This window comes from Pleurodeles waltl, chromosome 3_1 (genome assembly GCF_031143425.1).
Source record: "Pleurodeles waltl isolate 20211129_DDA chromosome 3_1, aPleWal1.hap1.20221129, whole genome shotgun sequence".
Lineage (NCBI taxonomy): Eukaryota > Metazoa > Chordata > Amphibia > Caudata > Salamandridae > Pleurodeles > Pleurodeles waltl.
In genome coordinates, this window is record NC_090440.1 from 1,052,198,258 (window position 1) to 1,052,216,772 (window position 18,515).

Consider the following 18,515-nt stretch of genomic DNA (forward strand, 5'->3'; position numbering starts at 1 on the left):
GGACATCTGTCAGGCTGCAACGTGGGATTCCTTGCACACATTTGCAAAACACTACTGCCTGGATAGCCAGGTGAGAAGAGAGGGGCATTTTGCCCATTCTGTTTTGCAGGACTTCCTAGTGTAAAAATCTCCTTCAGACCCACCGCCATGGGTTATAGCTTGGGTATCTATTCTAAGGTAAGGAAGCTGCAGCTAGAATTCTCTATCAGATGAACAAGTTACTTGCCTTCATTAACGAGGTATCTGGTAGAGACTCTATCTAGCTGCAGATTCCTTACACCAAGCCAAGCCTCCCCACTCTGCGGATATTTTTATACAAATATATATATATATATATATGTTTATATATATATATATATATATATGATCTTGGCATTTTTGCCTTTCTTAAAGGCATGTAAGAATTTTTACTTCAAACAGTCAAATAAAGAGATAAAATCCATATCAGTTGGTTCTTCCATGACTCTGTGCTTCTGGCGTGGAAAGTTGTGGGAAAAGAACTGACGTATGCGCGCCAAGACGGCGTCTATATAGACAACGGTGACGTCATAGACGGCTCCAACGACGCTGACAACGCACGCGGAGCTGGTCGACGCACGCGGATCCGAACGATGACGCCCAACGGCACGCACAGGGTACTGCTCAGCAGAAAAATTCCGGATTCGAAGCTGACACCAGGGAATTCTAAGGTAAGGAATCTGCAGCTAGATAGAGTCTCTACCAGATACCTCGTTACCGCAGGTAAGTAACTTGTTCTTTTGGGTGGATGATTAACTCTTTGTTGGTTATGTGGGTGCGAAGAACTGTTGGGCAGTACAGAAGAGAACCATCTCCAGATGGGCTGAACGCTACCCCAAAATGTGCTACGCTCAAGCTAAGAAGCAACCTCCTGAGTGGATTCCTTTTAGATGGTTGTGAGTCCTCCTCCTGGCTTGTGATGGCGGTCCTGATGAGCCATCTTGTAGCCCACTGGGATTGCTGTGGTGTTGTCAGGGACTGATAAAAGGTTGAACCAGGTCTCTTTGATAAAGAGGTTGACAGAAGTGTTGCTACTTAGTGTAGGAAAGCACCCTATTTGACATGGTTAGCCCCCACTTTTTGCCTGGTTTCTGATGTGTCTTTGACTGTTAGTGCACCGAGTCCCTGCTAAACAGGTCCCTGCGCCGAATCTCTTTCCCCAAAACTGCAGAGTTGTTTTGCACAATTGGCAAACTCTTTAGCTACCACTGTAAGTCCCTAGTTTATGCTACCCCTGGTACCTTGGGCCTTGGGTACTAAGGAAGGTCTCTGAGGGCTGCAGCACCAATTGTGCCATCCTCAAGGACACCTTACCAAACTCACACAAGTGTTGCCATTTTAAACTGCATGTGTTGGTGCAGGCTAAATTGAAAACAAGACCTGGCACACACCCCTGTTTGCCAGGTCCCCTATCACTGCATGTGCCAAGTGTAACTCACCCCTAAAGCTGGGTGCATCCAGGCACAAGTGAGGGCATATGGGGATGAGCAGATAAGCCCCTGCTATGTCTCTGTCATTTCTGAGAAACAGTAAGTGCACAGGGAAGCCATTTTAAATGCATGTGCTGGACTATGGTCATTACGAGTTCCCCAGCTACATGATGGCTTCTCTGAATCCTGGGATGTTTGGTATCAAACAACTCAGAATAATAAACACTCACTGACCCCAGTGATGAATATATTAGAAAAAGCACCCTGTAAACCTACCAGCTACTAGTGTGTTGAAGGACTGGTCCTAACCAGTTCAGCCACCACAAATGCGTGTCTTGCCCCTCAAGGTAAGAGCCAGCACTCTCAAGGGCCTGAGACAAAAGCCTGCACTTGTCAGAGGTGTGACCTCCTGTCCCAGACAGGATGGGCATTCCAAGACAAGGAGGTTTAAAGGGTGTTGCCGCCTTTGTAATCCGAACCAGGTCTCTCCAGATGGTGAAGATGACCACCCCCCCTGTCCTGACCCCACTTTTGACAGCAGCACAGACAGGAAAATTAATTATAGTAGGAGGTGTACCCACTTCATTCAGTCCTAAGGTGGGCAAGCTAAAGCAGATACTACTTTTTAAAATCCTCCATCTTGTTTGGAAGGAATTAGGCCACTAAAGTTAGGGTTATGCCCACTTCCCAGTGGAAATTGTCATAAGAACGGTGTAGTCACCCTAAAGGTTGTCAGCCCATTGGCTACCATCTGGCTACCACTACACCTGATGCCCAGAACCCGAGGTGAAGCCAACCAACGGTGCTAACACGAGTCCCCAGCTGCCCAGATACTGAGTTCAGTGTGGTCTTACCCATCTTGGACTCTTCTGAGATGCCTGCAGCCTAATAAAAGCAGGCCCCCTCTCCCACAGGCTTGTGGAGCGAGAAAATCTGATATCTCCAGTGACCACTGCATCCATGACCTCTGACCCAAGTGAGGTGGGTCACTGGTACCAACTACATCCCCCAGTTCCTAAGAGCTTGAGCCTACCCTGGTTCCACCCCTGCCGGACTCCCCCACGACACCTGCAGCCTCAACACACTGGACCCCCTGACCGGGAGTGTTCCCAGCACATGAAAACGTGATGTCTAAGGACACCCATGCATCTGTCGCCCCTGGGCACAGGAGAAGAGGACCAGAGGTGCACCCCAGACCCACGAACACCCCGTCTACTATCTACTTGCTTGTTGTCCCTAACTGGCTTCCTAGCCAGACGCCTGTCTTCATGAGGACCAAACTCCCATAGGAAACCATTGGGCACCCAATGCCTTACTGCACCTCTGCACCCGGCCACCCCAGTGCCACCTGGTGTGACCTGTTGGTGTGGTTCTGATCAGTGCCCAGTACTTACTTTTAACTCCCTGAGATGGGATCCATAAGTCTTTGTTGACCCTGTGTTTGCTGAACATTGTTTCCCTCCATAGAATAACATTGAGAGATACTTACCTGATTACGAAGTTCTTGGGTTTGAAACGCATATAAAAGAATTGTTTTTTTTCTAAATTGGTCTTGGATTTATTAATTGAGTGTGTGTCTCATTTATTGCCTCTGTGAGTACGACAAAGGATTAGCACTGACATCTGATAAGCCTAACTAGTCACCCACACTACCACAAACTAGAACATTAGTCCTGTCTACTTTTGCTTCTGCAATACCAATTGGGGATCCACTAGCCTTTGCACAGTGCACTTCATTTTAGTGCACTGAATAGAGAGCCAGCTTCCTACACTCAGCCGGTCCCATCTTTCAGTTGTGGGTGTGTGGCTTCTTGTGAACCAGCAGTGGGTGCAGGTGAAAGCTCCTACCGTGGTGTGAGGCACAGAGGCAGTTGTGGAAACGGCATCCAGGATCTAGTGACCTAAGGAGTTCTACGGAGTATCGCTAGGCAGTGACTGGGTCAGGGTTCCTGGAACTGGGCGCAGCCCAGGCACAAACAGGCTTGCATTTGGCGCACCTTTGGTGCACTAGTAGTGCACCTGCTGTGCATCTGTGCGGCAGCTGCCATTAAGTAGATTTTGGAAGCGGGAGGATTGCAGGGTACCATGATGTCATTTCCTGTGCTGATAGGTGATGTGAAATGAAGCCTTCTCGCTTGGCTTCTTCTTTTAAATATGGTTTTGGTGGGAAAACCAGGAATGTCACTCCTGTCCAATTGTATGATGGGAAGTTCAGCTGTGTCACTTTTTGTGTAGGTGGATGATGGGAGATCCAGTGATGTCAGTTCCTCTGCTGATGGAGGATGGGAAATCATTTTTCTGTCTTGCTTTTCAGACATCCTTTAAGTCGCACTGTCTCTTGCCACTCCAGATATGGCAGTAGCTACAGTTAAAAGACTATTTGGACCGCCTGTCTTCCCCTGCCTTATCCTGTGCCCTACCAGCCATCATTGTTTAGATTGTCTCCACTGGTGTATTTTCTAAAAGGGTTACTTTACTTGTTTTCTTCCACTCAGTCCATGTTCTTCAATTGATTTTGAATCATGTGCTGACATTCATAATGCCCCCACCCCCGTTAGAGCCAATGCATGGTTGTCCGGTTCAACTTCTCACTCTGAATTTTGACTCTTGTGGTGCAGTATCTTCAGCCTGGAATTTTTGAGAACTTCAGGCCCTCTCCGTACATCCACCTTTCACAGTTTTCTACCCATACAAATTACCTGTCCATACCTTTGTACCTGTACCCATACAAATTGATCTCTTTACCTGTCCTTACCTTTGTACCTGTACCAAAGGCTGTATTTGCATTTGATATGGGCTTCTTGATTGCCCTTTTGTCCTCCTTCCCTTCTCCACATCCTACAAAAGAAGAGGCACGTTTGCATCAACTGCACGCCAGGCGTGCTTTATCCTATTACGTCGACCGCACTCAAAAGAACCTAGGGCCAGATGTAGCAAAGGGTTTTACCCATTCTATGTCTATGGGAAAATGTGTTCGTACATATGGCCCCTAGTGGGTTATCAGTTCTTTGCGGACTTTGCCAGAGCTGAGGGCGAAGGGGTAACCAAACGCACCTTTTCACTTTGTGTCATCATTTATATCAAGATCTGCTATACCTTAGTCAAGAAACATGTTGTGGAGTGCATTTTTGCCCACTCAACTAGCGCCCTGGCTGCTTCCTTGACGCTCTCCGGAGACGTTCCAGTGACTAATATCTGCAAGGTAGTCAAGTTGTATTCTTTGCATTATGTGTACCAAACATTACTGCCTCGCAGCCAAAGCACTCAGTGCTTTTCAAGTACATTTCCTCCCCAGTGGGTCTGTCTTGTCATTAATAATATTCCAAGATATGCAAATATGTTATGTGCTATTATTGTCTGATTCGCCAATGTTTTCAGCTCCTCTTCTCATTTCATTCTATAACAGAAATGTTGAAAAATAACATTTGTGGCACTTGGTGAGCAAATGGTCATCTGAAAGGTGGGTAGAATGTCTATATTTGTGTTAATTCAGCACATTGTATTTTTGTTTTGTTCATTTTTATGATTCCCTTGAAACCCTTTACCTTGATAGAGAGATTCATAGGTTTAAAAAAGTAACTGCCGCAGAAAACAAAATCTTTAAGCCTGAAATCCGATCACTCACTACCACATTATTTGATTATTGAGGTCCAGATGATAAGATACCTTTCAAGTTGGTAGTGTGCTACTGCCTCGCGCTACCTTCTCCATATCACCATTTAGGCTTTCCACCCGTCTCACCCAGTGGCGTTCAAGTGCCAGGCGAGTTAGTTTTGAGACAAAAACAGTCTTTAGTTATAGCATGAGGCGGGTGCTGGGAGACAGCTTGCACCACAGCGGCTGAACACGTAGGGGCTGACAAGGAAGCAAAGGGCTGGAAGAACAGCATTTTTACCTCTATCTCTGATACCCAGAGTTTCCTGTTTTAATTACATATTATTTAAAAACTTACCATAATGGAGAAAACTTGCTGTTTTTATTTTTTTCTGTTACAGCACATTTAGAGAAAATGAGTGATGGTATTTGTAAAGCATATTACTGCATTTGTATTTAAGCTTCATTGTCATTACATGGAGAATGAACGTTGATAATCTCAAGAAAAATAAATATAGAAAAAACTTGTGATTGGAAGTTATCTACATTTTAGTTTTGACTTGAACATCATAGATCAATCAGATGCTTCACCCCAGCATTCTGTGAACAATACTCTCCTGATGACTTTGCAGTGAATGACCTTTGGGCAGGTTGTCTTTTGTGGCCCGTCCTGTCATGGGCCAATGCTGCCGTAATCTCCTTTTTTTCTGTTTCTACGTCTCTTTGCTGAAGTTGGAAAAAGAAAGGTGCTAGTTCAGAGAATAATGACATCTCACTCACCGTATTAACTTGAGTGCACGTAGTCATAGGCCCTTTCATGGTCACATGCCTCTTTTCCACCCTAAGTGAGTTTTGTCTCTGCTCGTTCTAGCAGTACACATTATACCTTTTCATGTGAGCCTGTGTTAAGGCATGCATGATAAGCACTAGGAAGAATGTTGCTCAGGAATGCAGGCAGACATGACCATATCATTTTAGTAGAATTTTAACAGTAACTTGTCCTGGCTACCCTGTGATTCGATAAAACGGTCTGACAGTATGGGCTTAAAATTTGATTTTCTTTAACAATTTATGTTTACTTTTTCAATATAGATAACAAAAACAACCATTTTTAATATATGAGACTATTACTGTATGCCATGTATGATTGTTTTTAAACTGATATATTTATTTTAAATGTTCTTTAATGCTCTACTTTAGTGTGTGTTTTTAAGTATGTTATTTATGTTTATGTAGGTCCCTTACCGTAATATTTTGATTTCTTCTGCTCACCTTAATTATCAATATGATTTGGAAATAAAGATATTTGTTCTTCTGTCGTTGGTTGAATTGTATCTGGTTGAATTTCTAAAATACAAATAAAAATCTTCCAACAGATGGAAAAAAAGAAACAGGAAAATAAAATGAGGAGGGATCAATTAAATGATGAGTATTTGGAATTGCTAGAAAAGCAGAGACTTTACTTTAAAACGGTGAAGGAATTTAAAGAGGTAAGTTTTTAAATAATTGTTCAACTAAATGTCATAGTTTGAAATGTAAGACTTGCACCGTACTTTTTCGATCACTTGTGAATCTGCTATCTTTCAATCCTCTGTTGTCAGCTTTATATAAGGTGTTTCTATTATTTGTGTCTTTATTTAACCTTTGTAAGTAAGCCTTTCTAGAAAGATCTTGTTTTATCTTCAAACCTGCTGTTTAGTTGTTTCACATCTTAGGCTTTGAAGTCCTCAGTTGAGGTTTTCTTTCAATAAACTAAACAGTAACACATACACATACACGTCCACCAATCCACCCACCCAAACCCTATTGTTATGAGGATCGGCCATTGACCATAATGAAGTGTGTGTTTACTATTCTAACTTCACACCCACTTTGAGAGTAGAGTAGGTTATAAATTGGACTGAGGCAAATATAATTGCACTTATGTTTTTTTATGCTCTCGCTGAAAAACTTCCTAAACACACTATAGGGATCGGTCCCCCTATCGCACTGATCCTCATATAGATAGTGTTTGGCTCGGCCTGTCAGGGCTTACCCACGCTATGAGGACCGATCTGGCCCTCACAGTGTGGGTTATACATGGACGCACACACGCACTCACACTCTCCCTCTTCCCCTCTGCTCTCTCTCCCACTCTGTCTCTCCCCCACTCTCTCCCTCCCACTCTGTCTCTCCCCCACTCTCTCCCTCCCACTCTCTCTCTCCCACTCTCTATCTCTCTCACTATTTCTTTCCCCCACAAAATCTCTCTCTCTGTTTCCCGCTTTCAGAAATTCACTCCTTCCAGGGAGATAACGTTAGCACTCCACGCACATAAAATTGCTCTTTATTGATACAAAATTAAAGACAGACAAATGTGTTTCGACCTTTGGTGTTCCCAAGGTCAATAACCAGTTTTTAAACCTTATTCCTTCCTAATATTTGTTTACCTATAGACAAAGAAAGCATACTTTCACTAGCACCACACAAATGATCAAAACTAACATAAAAATGCAAAATTCCGCAGTAGGGTTTTGAATTGTGGGCTTAACAGATAGTAAGGTACGTGTTTTGCCAGTATATTATATCTGATAGAGACTTCTAGCTGCAGATTCCTTACCTTTGATTTTCCCCAGGCGTCAGAGTGGATCCGGAAACTTTTGCTCGAGCAATACCCTTGTGCGCGCCTTTGGGTGACTCAATTCGGCTCCATGTGGTGTCGTTGGCGCCGGAAGTGACATCACAGTTACCTATGTAGGCACACAGGCGTCAGTTCTTTTCTTTCCACACCATTTAGTGTAGATCTGGAGAGAGCTAACCCTCTGTTTCTTTTTGACAGGCCTTTTTTCAACATTTTATCGATTATTTTATTTTATTTTTTTCCTTTGTGTGTCGAGAATGTCATTGAAGAAGGCCGGATTCAAACCATGTAGCACCTGTCAACGTGCTGTGTTGGTTACGGACCCCCATCTCATTTGCCTTTGGTCCCTCAGACTCGACCATGACTCCAAGTCGTGCTCGGACTGCTTGGTCATGGCGCAAAGACTTTAAGGGAGCGGTCCCTAAAGCTGCTTGCGGCCCAGCATTCAACAACACCGGCACGTACAACTCCTCAAAGGTCTCGGTCTAGAGGGAGGTTTCAGGACCTCTCTAGGACCCCAAGTCCTCTTTGTCCCCTCGAGGTCCTCAGGACACTCTGGGAAGAGGCACAAAAAGAAGAGAAAGTCCAAGAAGACTTCTACTTCACCTCAACTGTCTGTCGTCAAGATGAGCGGGAAACGGTCTGCAGAGCCATTGCCCAGTTAGACTCCGCGCCTCCCCCCATTTCTGGGAGACGGATCAACACTCATTCACTGATTTAAGAATTTTAAGAGGCCATGCACTGCATATTTGAGTGGGCTGACCCCTCTGGCACGCCTTCGGGCCCCGCGGGTCAGAGTAGGCCCCATCCGGCTGCGCGCCGGCAGCTTTGGCCTCTGCTTTGATGGGGTCTCATGGATCTGATTCCAGATCCGGACCGGCACCAGTTGTACCCAGGCGACCTTCTCCGGTGCCGGTCCTGACGCCACCGGTGCTCACTGGCAGCGCCAGTCCCATTCTGATTCCTGACGATCTGAAGCCGGAATGGCATTGTGTGGTGCTAATTCTGGCGCCAACAGTGCCCAAGGGGGACAGATCGTTGCCTGAGCCTTATTTCAAACAGCCAGGCATGGGAGAAGATTGGGGGGGGTCACTGGGCCCTTTAGAACACCAGTTGGAGAAATCTTTGGACTGGTATGAGGAGCTAGCAGAGGTCAGTGGTTTGGACACCTCTCCAGATATTAGCTTGCTCTCGTCCACCCACTGTGGCTACAGAGGAGGGAGTTTCCTATGCCTTGGTGGTGCCTAGGGCAACAGAGGTCCTCGACCTCGAATTGCCCTCAGTGGCTGTCAAGACAAACATCTTAACGGAAGTGCTTCAGCCTGGGGCTTCTACATCCAAACCCCTTCTGCTTTTTAATGAAGCACTTACGGACGTCCAACTGGGACCTTGGTCCAAGCACAGCACAGGGGTTCCTGTAAATAGCGTGATCACCTGCCACCATCGCCCTGCAACGGGCAACCCCAACCTCCTCCTCCAACACCCCACCACTGAGAGCTTGATAGTCTAAGCCTCCACTTCCCGTGGTGCATTCCCTTCCGCTCCCCCGGACAGGGAATCCAAGAGGCTAGACCATCTTGGAAGAAAATGTTTTCTTCACTAGCCTGGCACTGAGGTCAGTGAACACCTTGTGCTTATTGGGCCATTTCTCACACACCATATGGAAGACGGTTGCACAAGGGCTGCCTCAGGTCCCGGAGGAGACCCGGGCCATATTCTTCCAAGCAGTAAAAGAGGGAAGGGACGCAGCGAAGTTCACCATTCGGTGTGGCTTAGATACGACTGAGTTTCTAGGCATAGCGGTTGCATTGACAGTGGTCTTACGGCGCCACGCCTGGCTGAGAACATCTGTTTTTTCAGAGATATGTCCAGTCAAACCTGATGGACATGTCCTGCGATGGCATTTACCTGTTTGGTGAGAAGGCAGACTAGGTGCTGGAGTGCTTTAAGGACTCCCGGGCTAAGGCCAAGTCGTCGGGCCTCTCAGTGACCCCCTCATCCAGCATCTGCCTTTCTCCCCTTTCGTTGCAACGGAAGGGGCATTGCACTGCGCCAGCCCTATGCCAGCCACCGTTCTACGCAACCACCCGAGGCTATGCAAGGACGTGTGACATATTGCCTTCAGACCTAGAGGGTCTGCAGGTCAGAAGGCATCCGCTACCCAGCCCCTGGCAGCTGCAGTATCAAAGCCCTCCTAGTTCAGTTCTGCAGGGCCATGCTTGCCCAGTTGGAGGAATACACCATCATCTCCTCCACTGGCAGTCCATAACATCGGACACACGGGTACTGCAAATCATCAGGAAGGGCTATGCCCTGCCTTTCCAGTCCTTTCCTCCCTCATTACCGCCAGCATTTGAACAGCTGGCAGAGTATCATTTGTCTCTACTCCGAGAGGAAGCTACAGCTCTCTTGGCCAAGGGAACCATAGAAAATATCCTGGAATCAGACGTAGGCTGTGGTTGTTATTCTAGCTACTTTGTGATACCCAAAAAGAAAGAGTGTCTTCACGATATTCTAGAACTACAAACCGTAAATCTCTTCCTCAAGAAGGAGAAGTTGAAGATGCTCACTTTGGCGCAGGTCTTATTGTCTGCCATAGACCTGGGAGATGGTGGTTCAAGGTAGGCCACAAACAATTTCAGTTCACCATGCTGCCATTTAGCCTTACCAGTGCCCCTCGGGTGTTCACCAAGGTGATGGCAGTGGTTGCAGCTCATCTGAGCAGGGCAAGGTTTCAGTCTCCCCCTACCTCGACGACTCGCTGTTGAAGGCGAGCTCGGTTGTCTCCCATTTCCAGACTACGGTGAACCTTCTGCATTCGCTGGGGTTCAATATAAACATGCCGAAGTCACATTTCACTCCCTACCAGAAGCTCTCTGTAGGAGAGTGCCACTTTTGGCATGGTTAACCCCGACTTTTTGCCTGATATTAATGCGGACTTGACTGAGAGTGTGCTGGGATCCTGCTAACCAGGCCCCAGTGTCAGTGTTCTTTCCCAAAAAATGTGCCATTGCTCCCACAATTGACACACCCCTAGCAAACAGTTAAGTCCCTTGTAAAAGTTACCCATAGTACAAAGGGCCCTGTGGCCAGGGAAGGTCCCCAAGGGATGCAGCATGCATTATGCCACCCTGGGGGACCCCTCAGAAAGCACATGCACACTGCCATTGCAGCTTGTGTGTGTTGGTGGGGAAAAAAAGACAAAGTTGACATGGCACCCCTCTCAGGGCCCCATGCCTATAAACTACTGCATGTGGCATAGATAAGTCACCCCTCTAGCAGCCCTTAGAGCCCTAATGCAGGGTGCACTATAGCACAGGTGTGGGAATAGCTGCATGAGCAATACGCCCTTATAGTATCTAAGTCTGTTCTTAGACATTGTAAGTGCAGTGTGGCCATATGAAGTACATGGGCTTGGAGTTTGTCATTACGAACTCCACAGCTCCATGATGTCTTCACTGAAGTCTGTGAAGTTTGGTATCAAATTTCTCACCACAATAAACCCACACTGATGCCAGTGTTGGATTTATTGAACAATAAACCCAGAGGGCATCTTAGAGATGCCCCTTGTATTTTAGCCAAACGTTTAGTGCAGGACTGACCAGTCTGTGCCAGCCTGCCACTTCCAGACAAGTTTCTGACCACCTGGGGTGAGAGCGTTTGTGCTCTCTGTGGCCAGAAACAAAGCCTGCACTGGGTGAAGGTCTCAAAGGCCTCTTGTTACAGTGCCCCAGCTAGTGGAGAGTCACAAAAAGAGGAGACAGCCCCCACAGACAGCAGACACAGAAGTCGCAGTGAAGCCCACTCAGCACACTTGAAGAGTCCCACGTCACTGGAGCAACAGGCAGGAGACTGTGCTTTGCAGAAAAGAGTGCTGGAGGCCGGAGCTACACGGAGCCTGAAGATCCCTTGGAGGAGGAGCAAACAAGCCTTGATAGCTGCAAGAGTTGCGGTGCACAGGGGTACTGTCCTGCAAGGAGAGGCAAGGGCTTACCGTTTCCCAAGTTGGACAGCTGGTAGAGAGAACCAAGTCTACCACGCCAGACCACCACCTGTAATTCAAGATCTACACAGTTCCAGAGGAGAGAAGATCTACGCAGCTGGTCGTCGTTGCAGTTGGTGCCTGCAGATGCAGGGAAGTGACTCCGTCACTCAAAGGGAGAATCTTTTTTGCATCTTGTGCAGGCTGAAGACTTGCTGCCCAACGAGGATGCAAAGCCGGGTAAATGTTGCAGTTGCTGGAAGGAGCAAGGGGAAACAATGTTGCAGAGTGGAGTCGTCGCTGAAGGTGCAGATTGTCTGTTCCTGGATGGTCTAGTTGCAGTCCCAATGGCCAGAAGATGAAGTAAACGATGCAGAGGAGTCCTGCTGGAATCTTGCACTTCGAACCTGAGGACCCATCCTAGAGGGAGACTCTAAATATCCCTAAAAGGGTGTTTGGTCACCTGCAAGGTGACCACCTATCAGGAGGGGCTGTGACGTCACCTGCCTGACCTGGCCACTCTGATACTCCCAGGGGCCCCTGCACATCTTGGATTCAAGATGGCTGAACCAAGTGGTCACCTGGAGGAGCTCTGGGCACCACCCCAGGGGTGGTGATGGATAGGGTAGTGATCACTCCCCTTTTCTTTGTCCAGATTTGCTCCAGAGCAGGGACCTGAGCAAACGGGTTTATGCAAGGAGGGCACCAAATGTGCCCTTCAGAACTTGCCAGTGGCTTGGGGAGGCTACCTCTCCCAAGCCATTCACACCTATTTCCATGGGGAGAGAGTGTTGCCTCTCTCTCCCACAGGAAATCCTTTGTTCTGCCTTCCCCTGCTTGAGCTGCACAAGCTGCAGGAGGGCAGAAACCCGTCTAGAGGGTAGCAGCAGCGCAGGCTGCTTTTAAAACCCTAGAAGACTGGTAGGAGCAATACTAAGCGGGTCCTCTTAGGAGCCCCCAGAGTGCATGGAATCATATAACCCATACTGGCAACAGGTATGATTACAACATGTTTGATACCAAACATACCGAGGTTCGGAGTTACCACCTGTGTCAGGACATGGGTAAAATGGCTTCCCTGCACTTACGAAGTCCAGTGCAGTGGAGCTGGAGTTCGTAGGGGCAGCTCTGCTCATGCAGGGGTGGCCTCACACACAGATACCTGCACCCTGCCCTCTGGCCTAGGAGGGCCTACAATAGGGGTGACCTGGTGCAGTGACCTGTAGTGAAAGGGTGCATGCACAATACATGCTGCAGCCTGTGGGGAAGCCCTGTTGCCCCAGTGCCCTGGGTACCTAAGTACCATATACTATGGACTTACATGGGGGCACCAGTATACCAATTGTGTGGTGTGCAAAGTCCTAGGCAACCAACTTGACAGGTAGAGAGCACAATCACTGGGGTCCTGGTTGGCAGGACCCCAGTGAAAACAGTCAAAACATACTGACAGTCAAAAAGTGGGGGCATCCAGCCACTCCTTGCAGAATCCTCCATCTTCGTTTGGAGGGCAGGGACCAATAGGGTTAGGTCTATGTCCCCCTCCCCAAAGAGAGTGGACACCAGATGTGTGTCGTCACCCTCAGGGACAGTAGCTATTGGCTACTGCCCTCTGACCCCTGTAACACCCTTGAATCCAGGATTTAAGGGCTCCCCTATACCTAGCTCATCAGATTCCTGGCAACCTCAAGAAGATGACAAGAAGAAAGAAGAAGGACTGCTAAGCCAACCCCCAACTGAGAAGACTGAGGACACCAACTGATTTGATCCCACCCCTACAGGCCTGTCTCTAGCTTCTGAAGCCCTGGTACAAAAAGGCGACACAAAGCTGCTGGACCAGCGACCTCGTAAAAAAGCCTCAAGAGGCCTGCCTGCACACCAGAGGACTAAGATCTCCCATGGACAGCAGCCCTGTCCAGAAAGAAATCCCAGCAAAGGACTCCAGATCTGCCCCGGATGAGCGAGTTCTGCCTACTCTGCACCTGACACCTATGGCCCATGTCCAAGTGGTCCACCGGTCCATAGCAGGTCCCCAGTCGATTCTGACCTAGTTTCCACCCTGGGTTGACCCCTCCTGGACAACACGACAACGCCTGCACCATAAATCCCGAGGACCCCCTGACTGCAGGAGAACGGGACAAAGATTCCTGACGCCTAATAGTACTCCTGCACCCGCAGCCCCCTTAGCCTTGGGGAACCCGACCACCAGTCCAGCAGCGTTCAGCAGGCAGCCCTCCTCCTTGTCCAGCCTGTGGTTTTCCGAAACCGAACCCTGAACCTAACCTGCAGCAGCTTTGTGGCCTCCATGGTCCTCCTATTGAAAAGTATTGGGAGCCCGATGCTAAGTTTGGACTCTGCACCTGGCCACCCCTATGCAGCAGAGGGTGTGTGTTTGGTGCTGACCTGTGGTCCCCCGGTGCCCACCTAAACCCCCCAGGTCTGCTCTCCAAAGATGTGGGTACTTTCCTGACTGCAGTTTACAATTCTGAGTGTCCCCAGTCTCCAAAGGATCCCATTCCAAATCTACGTCAGCTTTGACCTCTGCACCTGGCCGTCTCCTTTTGCTCGTGGCGGGTGTCTGGGGTTTACTTGAACTCCAACCTGTAGACATCCTAACCCCTGCAGACTGGAACTGTAAGTCTTGTACTTGACTCAAATCTGTGCTAACTTTAGATCCCCCCTAGAACTGTCTTTGAAAATTGCAGTGTCAACTTTTAAAACAGATATTTGCTATTTTCTTGAAAACCGTTTAACTTGCCAAATAGAAACAAAGTGGTGTTGATACATATGCTTGTTACTTACTTGCAAATGTACTTACGTGCAAACTGAATCTTGTGGCTCTAGTAATAAAGTAACAAAATATATTTTTGCTATATAAAAACAATTGACCTGGAGTTAGTCATTGAGTTTGTGCTTTATTTATTGCCTGTGTGTGTACAACAAATGCTTTGCACTACCCTCTGATAAGCCTAACTGCTTGACCACACTACCACAAAAGAGAGCATTGGTATTATCTACTTTAGCCTCTGTTAAGCCTCTGGGGAGCCCCTGAACTCTGTGCATGCTATGTCTCATTTTGATGTAGTATATACAGAGCCTGCTTCCTTCACTCTTTCATAGGAGCTGTTCTGGACACTGTGCAGTTTCTGTCTTATCCTCCCGAGCAGCAAGTCCAGGATATTCAGGCTATGATTTTTTGTTTGAATCTTTTTATTGGTATTTTGCATATGAAAGTTGGTTATATCTTACAATTATACTATTGTCTGTTGGCAATACATGTTGTTTCACATTGCATGATATCAATGTTCATAAGGAAGACATGCCAGATCGTTGAATAACAAACAATACATAGCTATGCAGCCATTAGACACTCAAGTTTCAGGGTTTGGGATTTATATGATTAACAAGTGCATCATAAGTAAGAACAACACAAAACAGTCAACCGCAGAGACCATAGAATTCCAGAAACAAAAACTGTGACCCAAGCAAGCCTAAGCCAAAATTGTGTGTGATTATTCCTAAAGTGGACTGGAAGCGCTACATGGAATACATACTAAAGGGCAGTGGTGAGGGCTATCTATTCTATCCTGCTGATGTATTGCATTAGGTATGTGGCGAGTTCTTAGTCCTCAGGAGCATGTGTGGGCTCGTTTTGTAATTGCATAAGTATGGTATCCCAGTAAATGGCTATGGGGTATTTATGGAGTCCCAAAGTGTCCTCCCTGTGCAGCATTACACTCACTGCGTGCCCCAGTTGAGTATAGAGAGTTTCCAGGTATGTAGCTCAGAGGGTTAGGCGATTTTCACCTGTGTGTTATGAGCCGATTGTCTACTATAAACCCGAAGTCTAGAAAGCAGGAGGCCACTTTCTGCGTCTTTTTCCAACTATAGTGTCCCAATAAGCATGCGTCCCAACCATGGAGGTTCGTGCGTCCTGTACACTCTGACAAAGTGATCGGTATAGGAAGCCAGTAGTTATAAAGATTAGGGCAGTCCCACAACATATATAGCAGGGCAGCGTCCACCCTATTGCATCGTGGGAAAGCAGCATCAACTCTATGATAGAACCGATTTATATTAGCAGGAGTGAGATATGCCCTATGAACAATATATATAGCTGGATAAGTTTGAACCAGGCATTGCGAGGAACATGTTTGTGATCCTCTAGCAATGCCAGCCACCTTCGATTTGTGTAACAGCGTGCAGAGTTGGTGTCCCAGCGAGTGTGCAGCTGTGTCAGGGAAGGCGCAGTATGGCTTCAGAGGGAGCACTTGAACCAGCTTATAGGGCATCTCCCATGTCCCATAAAAGTATTGAATTGTGAGGTGAGTCGCGGGTTCCACAGAAAGGTCTCCTCAATGCCATCCTAGTGTGAGAAGTAAAGAGTTATACAGTAGAAAGTGTCCCAGGGGTAAGTTTTCTTCAGTTGTCAGTACCTCAAAAGTATGTAAGGCGCCATCTCCATATAAGTCCCCCAGGGTGTGCAGTCCTGCATCATGCCATGCGCGTAATTCGATTGTCGATGTGGGTCCTGTTAGTCTGGGTGTTCCCAGCAGTGGTAGTCCCGGTGCATATGGAGGGATTTGTTTTGTGATGGTGAGGCATCATCTAAAGCAGGGATGTGCTGTGCGTTACAACAATGACTCAGGCGCTCGTGCAAGTGTACAAGGAGGAAGCAAATGCAGTCAGAAGGATAAAGCCCATGCTGGCAACAGCGAAGCCATGTCCACCAAGTGTATTCCAGCAAGTCACCTGGCAATCCATTGAATCTGAGCTGCCAGATAATACTGCTCAGAGTGAGGGACAGCCAACCCCCCTCTGTCTGTAGGGAGGCAAAGTTTGGCGACCACCACCCTACGTCTCGAACTATGCCAAATAAAATCCTGCAGCTGCAGGTTGAATTCTCTGAAGAAAGCAGCTGGTATATAATGGCATAAATTAGCGAAAAAATATATTAGTCTAGGGAGTACAACCATTTTTATCAGCACTGCCTTCCTAGTCACTGACAAAGGCAGTGTCTGCCAGAAAGTCATCTGTGCTTTAGTAAAGGAAACTGTCCATTTTATATTTCCGCCAAAGAGGTCTATAGGAGTACAGTAGACATGCATACGCAAGTAGCAGAATGTGTGTTGTTGTCAATGTCAATGGTGTCCCTGAGTTACCACAACGCGAGTCCCGGACCACAGGTGAAAAGGCGAAGATACAAGTCTTAGTCCAATTCACCCGGAGACCAGAAATGTCTGCAAAACGCGTTTGTAGTTGTGGGATGGTGTTGGGTACGTTATGGGTGTCTCGAATATATAGTTACATGTCATCTGCGTATAAGGAAATCACATGTACTCCAGCGCCCGCAACGGAATACCCCAGACAGTTACCATATTGCGCATATTCAAGGCCAAAGGTTCCATTGCCAGTGAGAAAAGTAAAGGCGCCAGCGGGCAACCCTGCTGCGTCCCTCTGTAAAGGGGATTGCGTGCCAGATAAGTGACCCCATGCAGACACGTATTAATCGGTCCGTGTACAACAGTTTTACCAGCCGCAGGTAACGATGGCCAATGCCATACCTCAACGGCGTGGCAAAAAGATAGTTCCAATCTAAGAAGCTGAAGGTCTGTTCCAAGTCTAAAACCATACAGCCCACTTGAGGCCAGTCGTGGGTAGCGTACGTAATGACTCAATTTTTTTTTTTTTAAATGGCGTGAGTTCAGTGTGAGAAAGTAGCCTCTTTCTAGCATAGTTACCCCCATATTTGCCCTGTTTGTCAGTGTGTTTTTACTGTCTCACTGGGATCCTGCTAGTCAGTGCTCGTAGTTTGTGGCCTACATGTCAGTATGTTTTACTGTTTTGTCAGTATGCTTGACTGTGTCACTGGAGTACTGCTAACCAGAACTCTAGGATATCCTTATGGGCTGCAGCATTTCTTTTGCCACCCATAAGGAGCTCATACAAACACTTATTCAGGACTGCCATTGCAGCCTGAGTGAAATAGTGCAAGCACTATTTCATAGCCTTTTTCACTGCACCAGGAAACTTATAAGTCACCTATATGTCTAACCTCCAGACTCTGAAGGCTAGGTGCAAAGTGACTGTGTGTGAGGGCACCCCTGCACTAGCTGAGGTGCCCCCACATTGTCCAGTACCAATTTCCCGGACTTCGTGAGTGCGGGGACGCCATTGTAAGTGTGCACTACATATAGGTCAATACATATATGTAGCTTCATAATGGTAACCCCGAATATGGCCATGTAAGGTGTCTAAGATTGAGAAAGTGTACCCCCAATCTGATTCTGTTATTGGGGGGGGCAATTCCATGCATCCTGGGGGCTCCTCCATGGACCCACAGTACTACCATACCAGCCTTCTGAGGTTTTCACTGCAGCCCCAGCTGTTGCCACCTCAAAGACAGGCTTCTGCCCTCCTGGGCCTTGAGCAGCTCAATCCCAGGAAGGCAGAACAATGAATTTCCTTTAGGAGAGGGGAGTTACACCTCTCCCTTTGGAAATAGGTGTTACAGGCATGGGAGGGGTTTCCTCCCAGAGCCTCTGGAAGTGCTTTGAAGGGCACAGATGGTGCCCTCCTTGCGTAATCCCGTCTAAACCGGTTCAGGGACCCCCAGTCCCTGCTCTGGCATGAAACTGGACAAAGGAAAGGGAAGTGACCACTCCCCTGTCCATCACCACCCCAGGGGTGGTGCCCAGAGCTCCTCCAGAGTGTCCCTGGGTTCTGCCATCTTGTTTCAGAATGGTCAGGGAACTCTGGGAGCATCTGAGTGGCCAGTGCCAGCAGTTGACGTCAGAGACCCCTCCTGATAGGTCCATACCTGGTTAGATGACCAATCCCCCTCTGAGGACTGTTAAGGGTCTCTCCTGTGGGT

General features: G+C 47.5%; 1 protein-coding gene across 2 annotated transcripts in view; it reads left to right on the top strand.

The window, feature by feature from the left end:
* The window catches only part of CCDC93 (coiled-coil domain containing 93), a 1,008,240-nt gene that overhangs the window by 930,902 nt on the left and 58,823 nt on the right, over positions 1 to 18,515 (top strand). For both annotated transcript variants that reach the window (XM_069224342.1, XM_069224343.1), the window contains exon 22: positions 6,419 to 6,532. In XM_069224342.1, the coding sequence (XP_069080443.1) occupies positions 6,419 to 6,532 (114 nt within the window). The remainder of the gene's footprint in view (positions 1 to 6,418; positions 6,533 to 18,515) is intronic.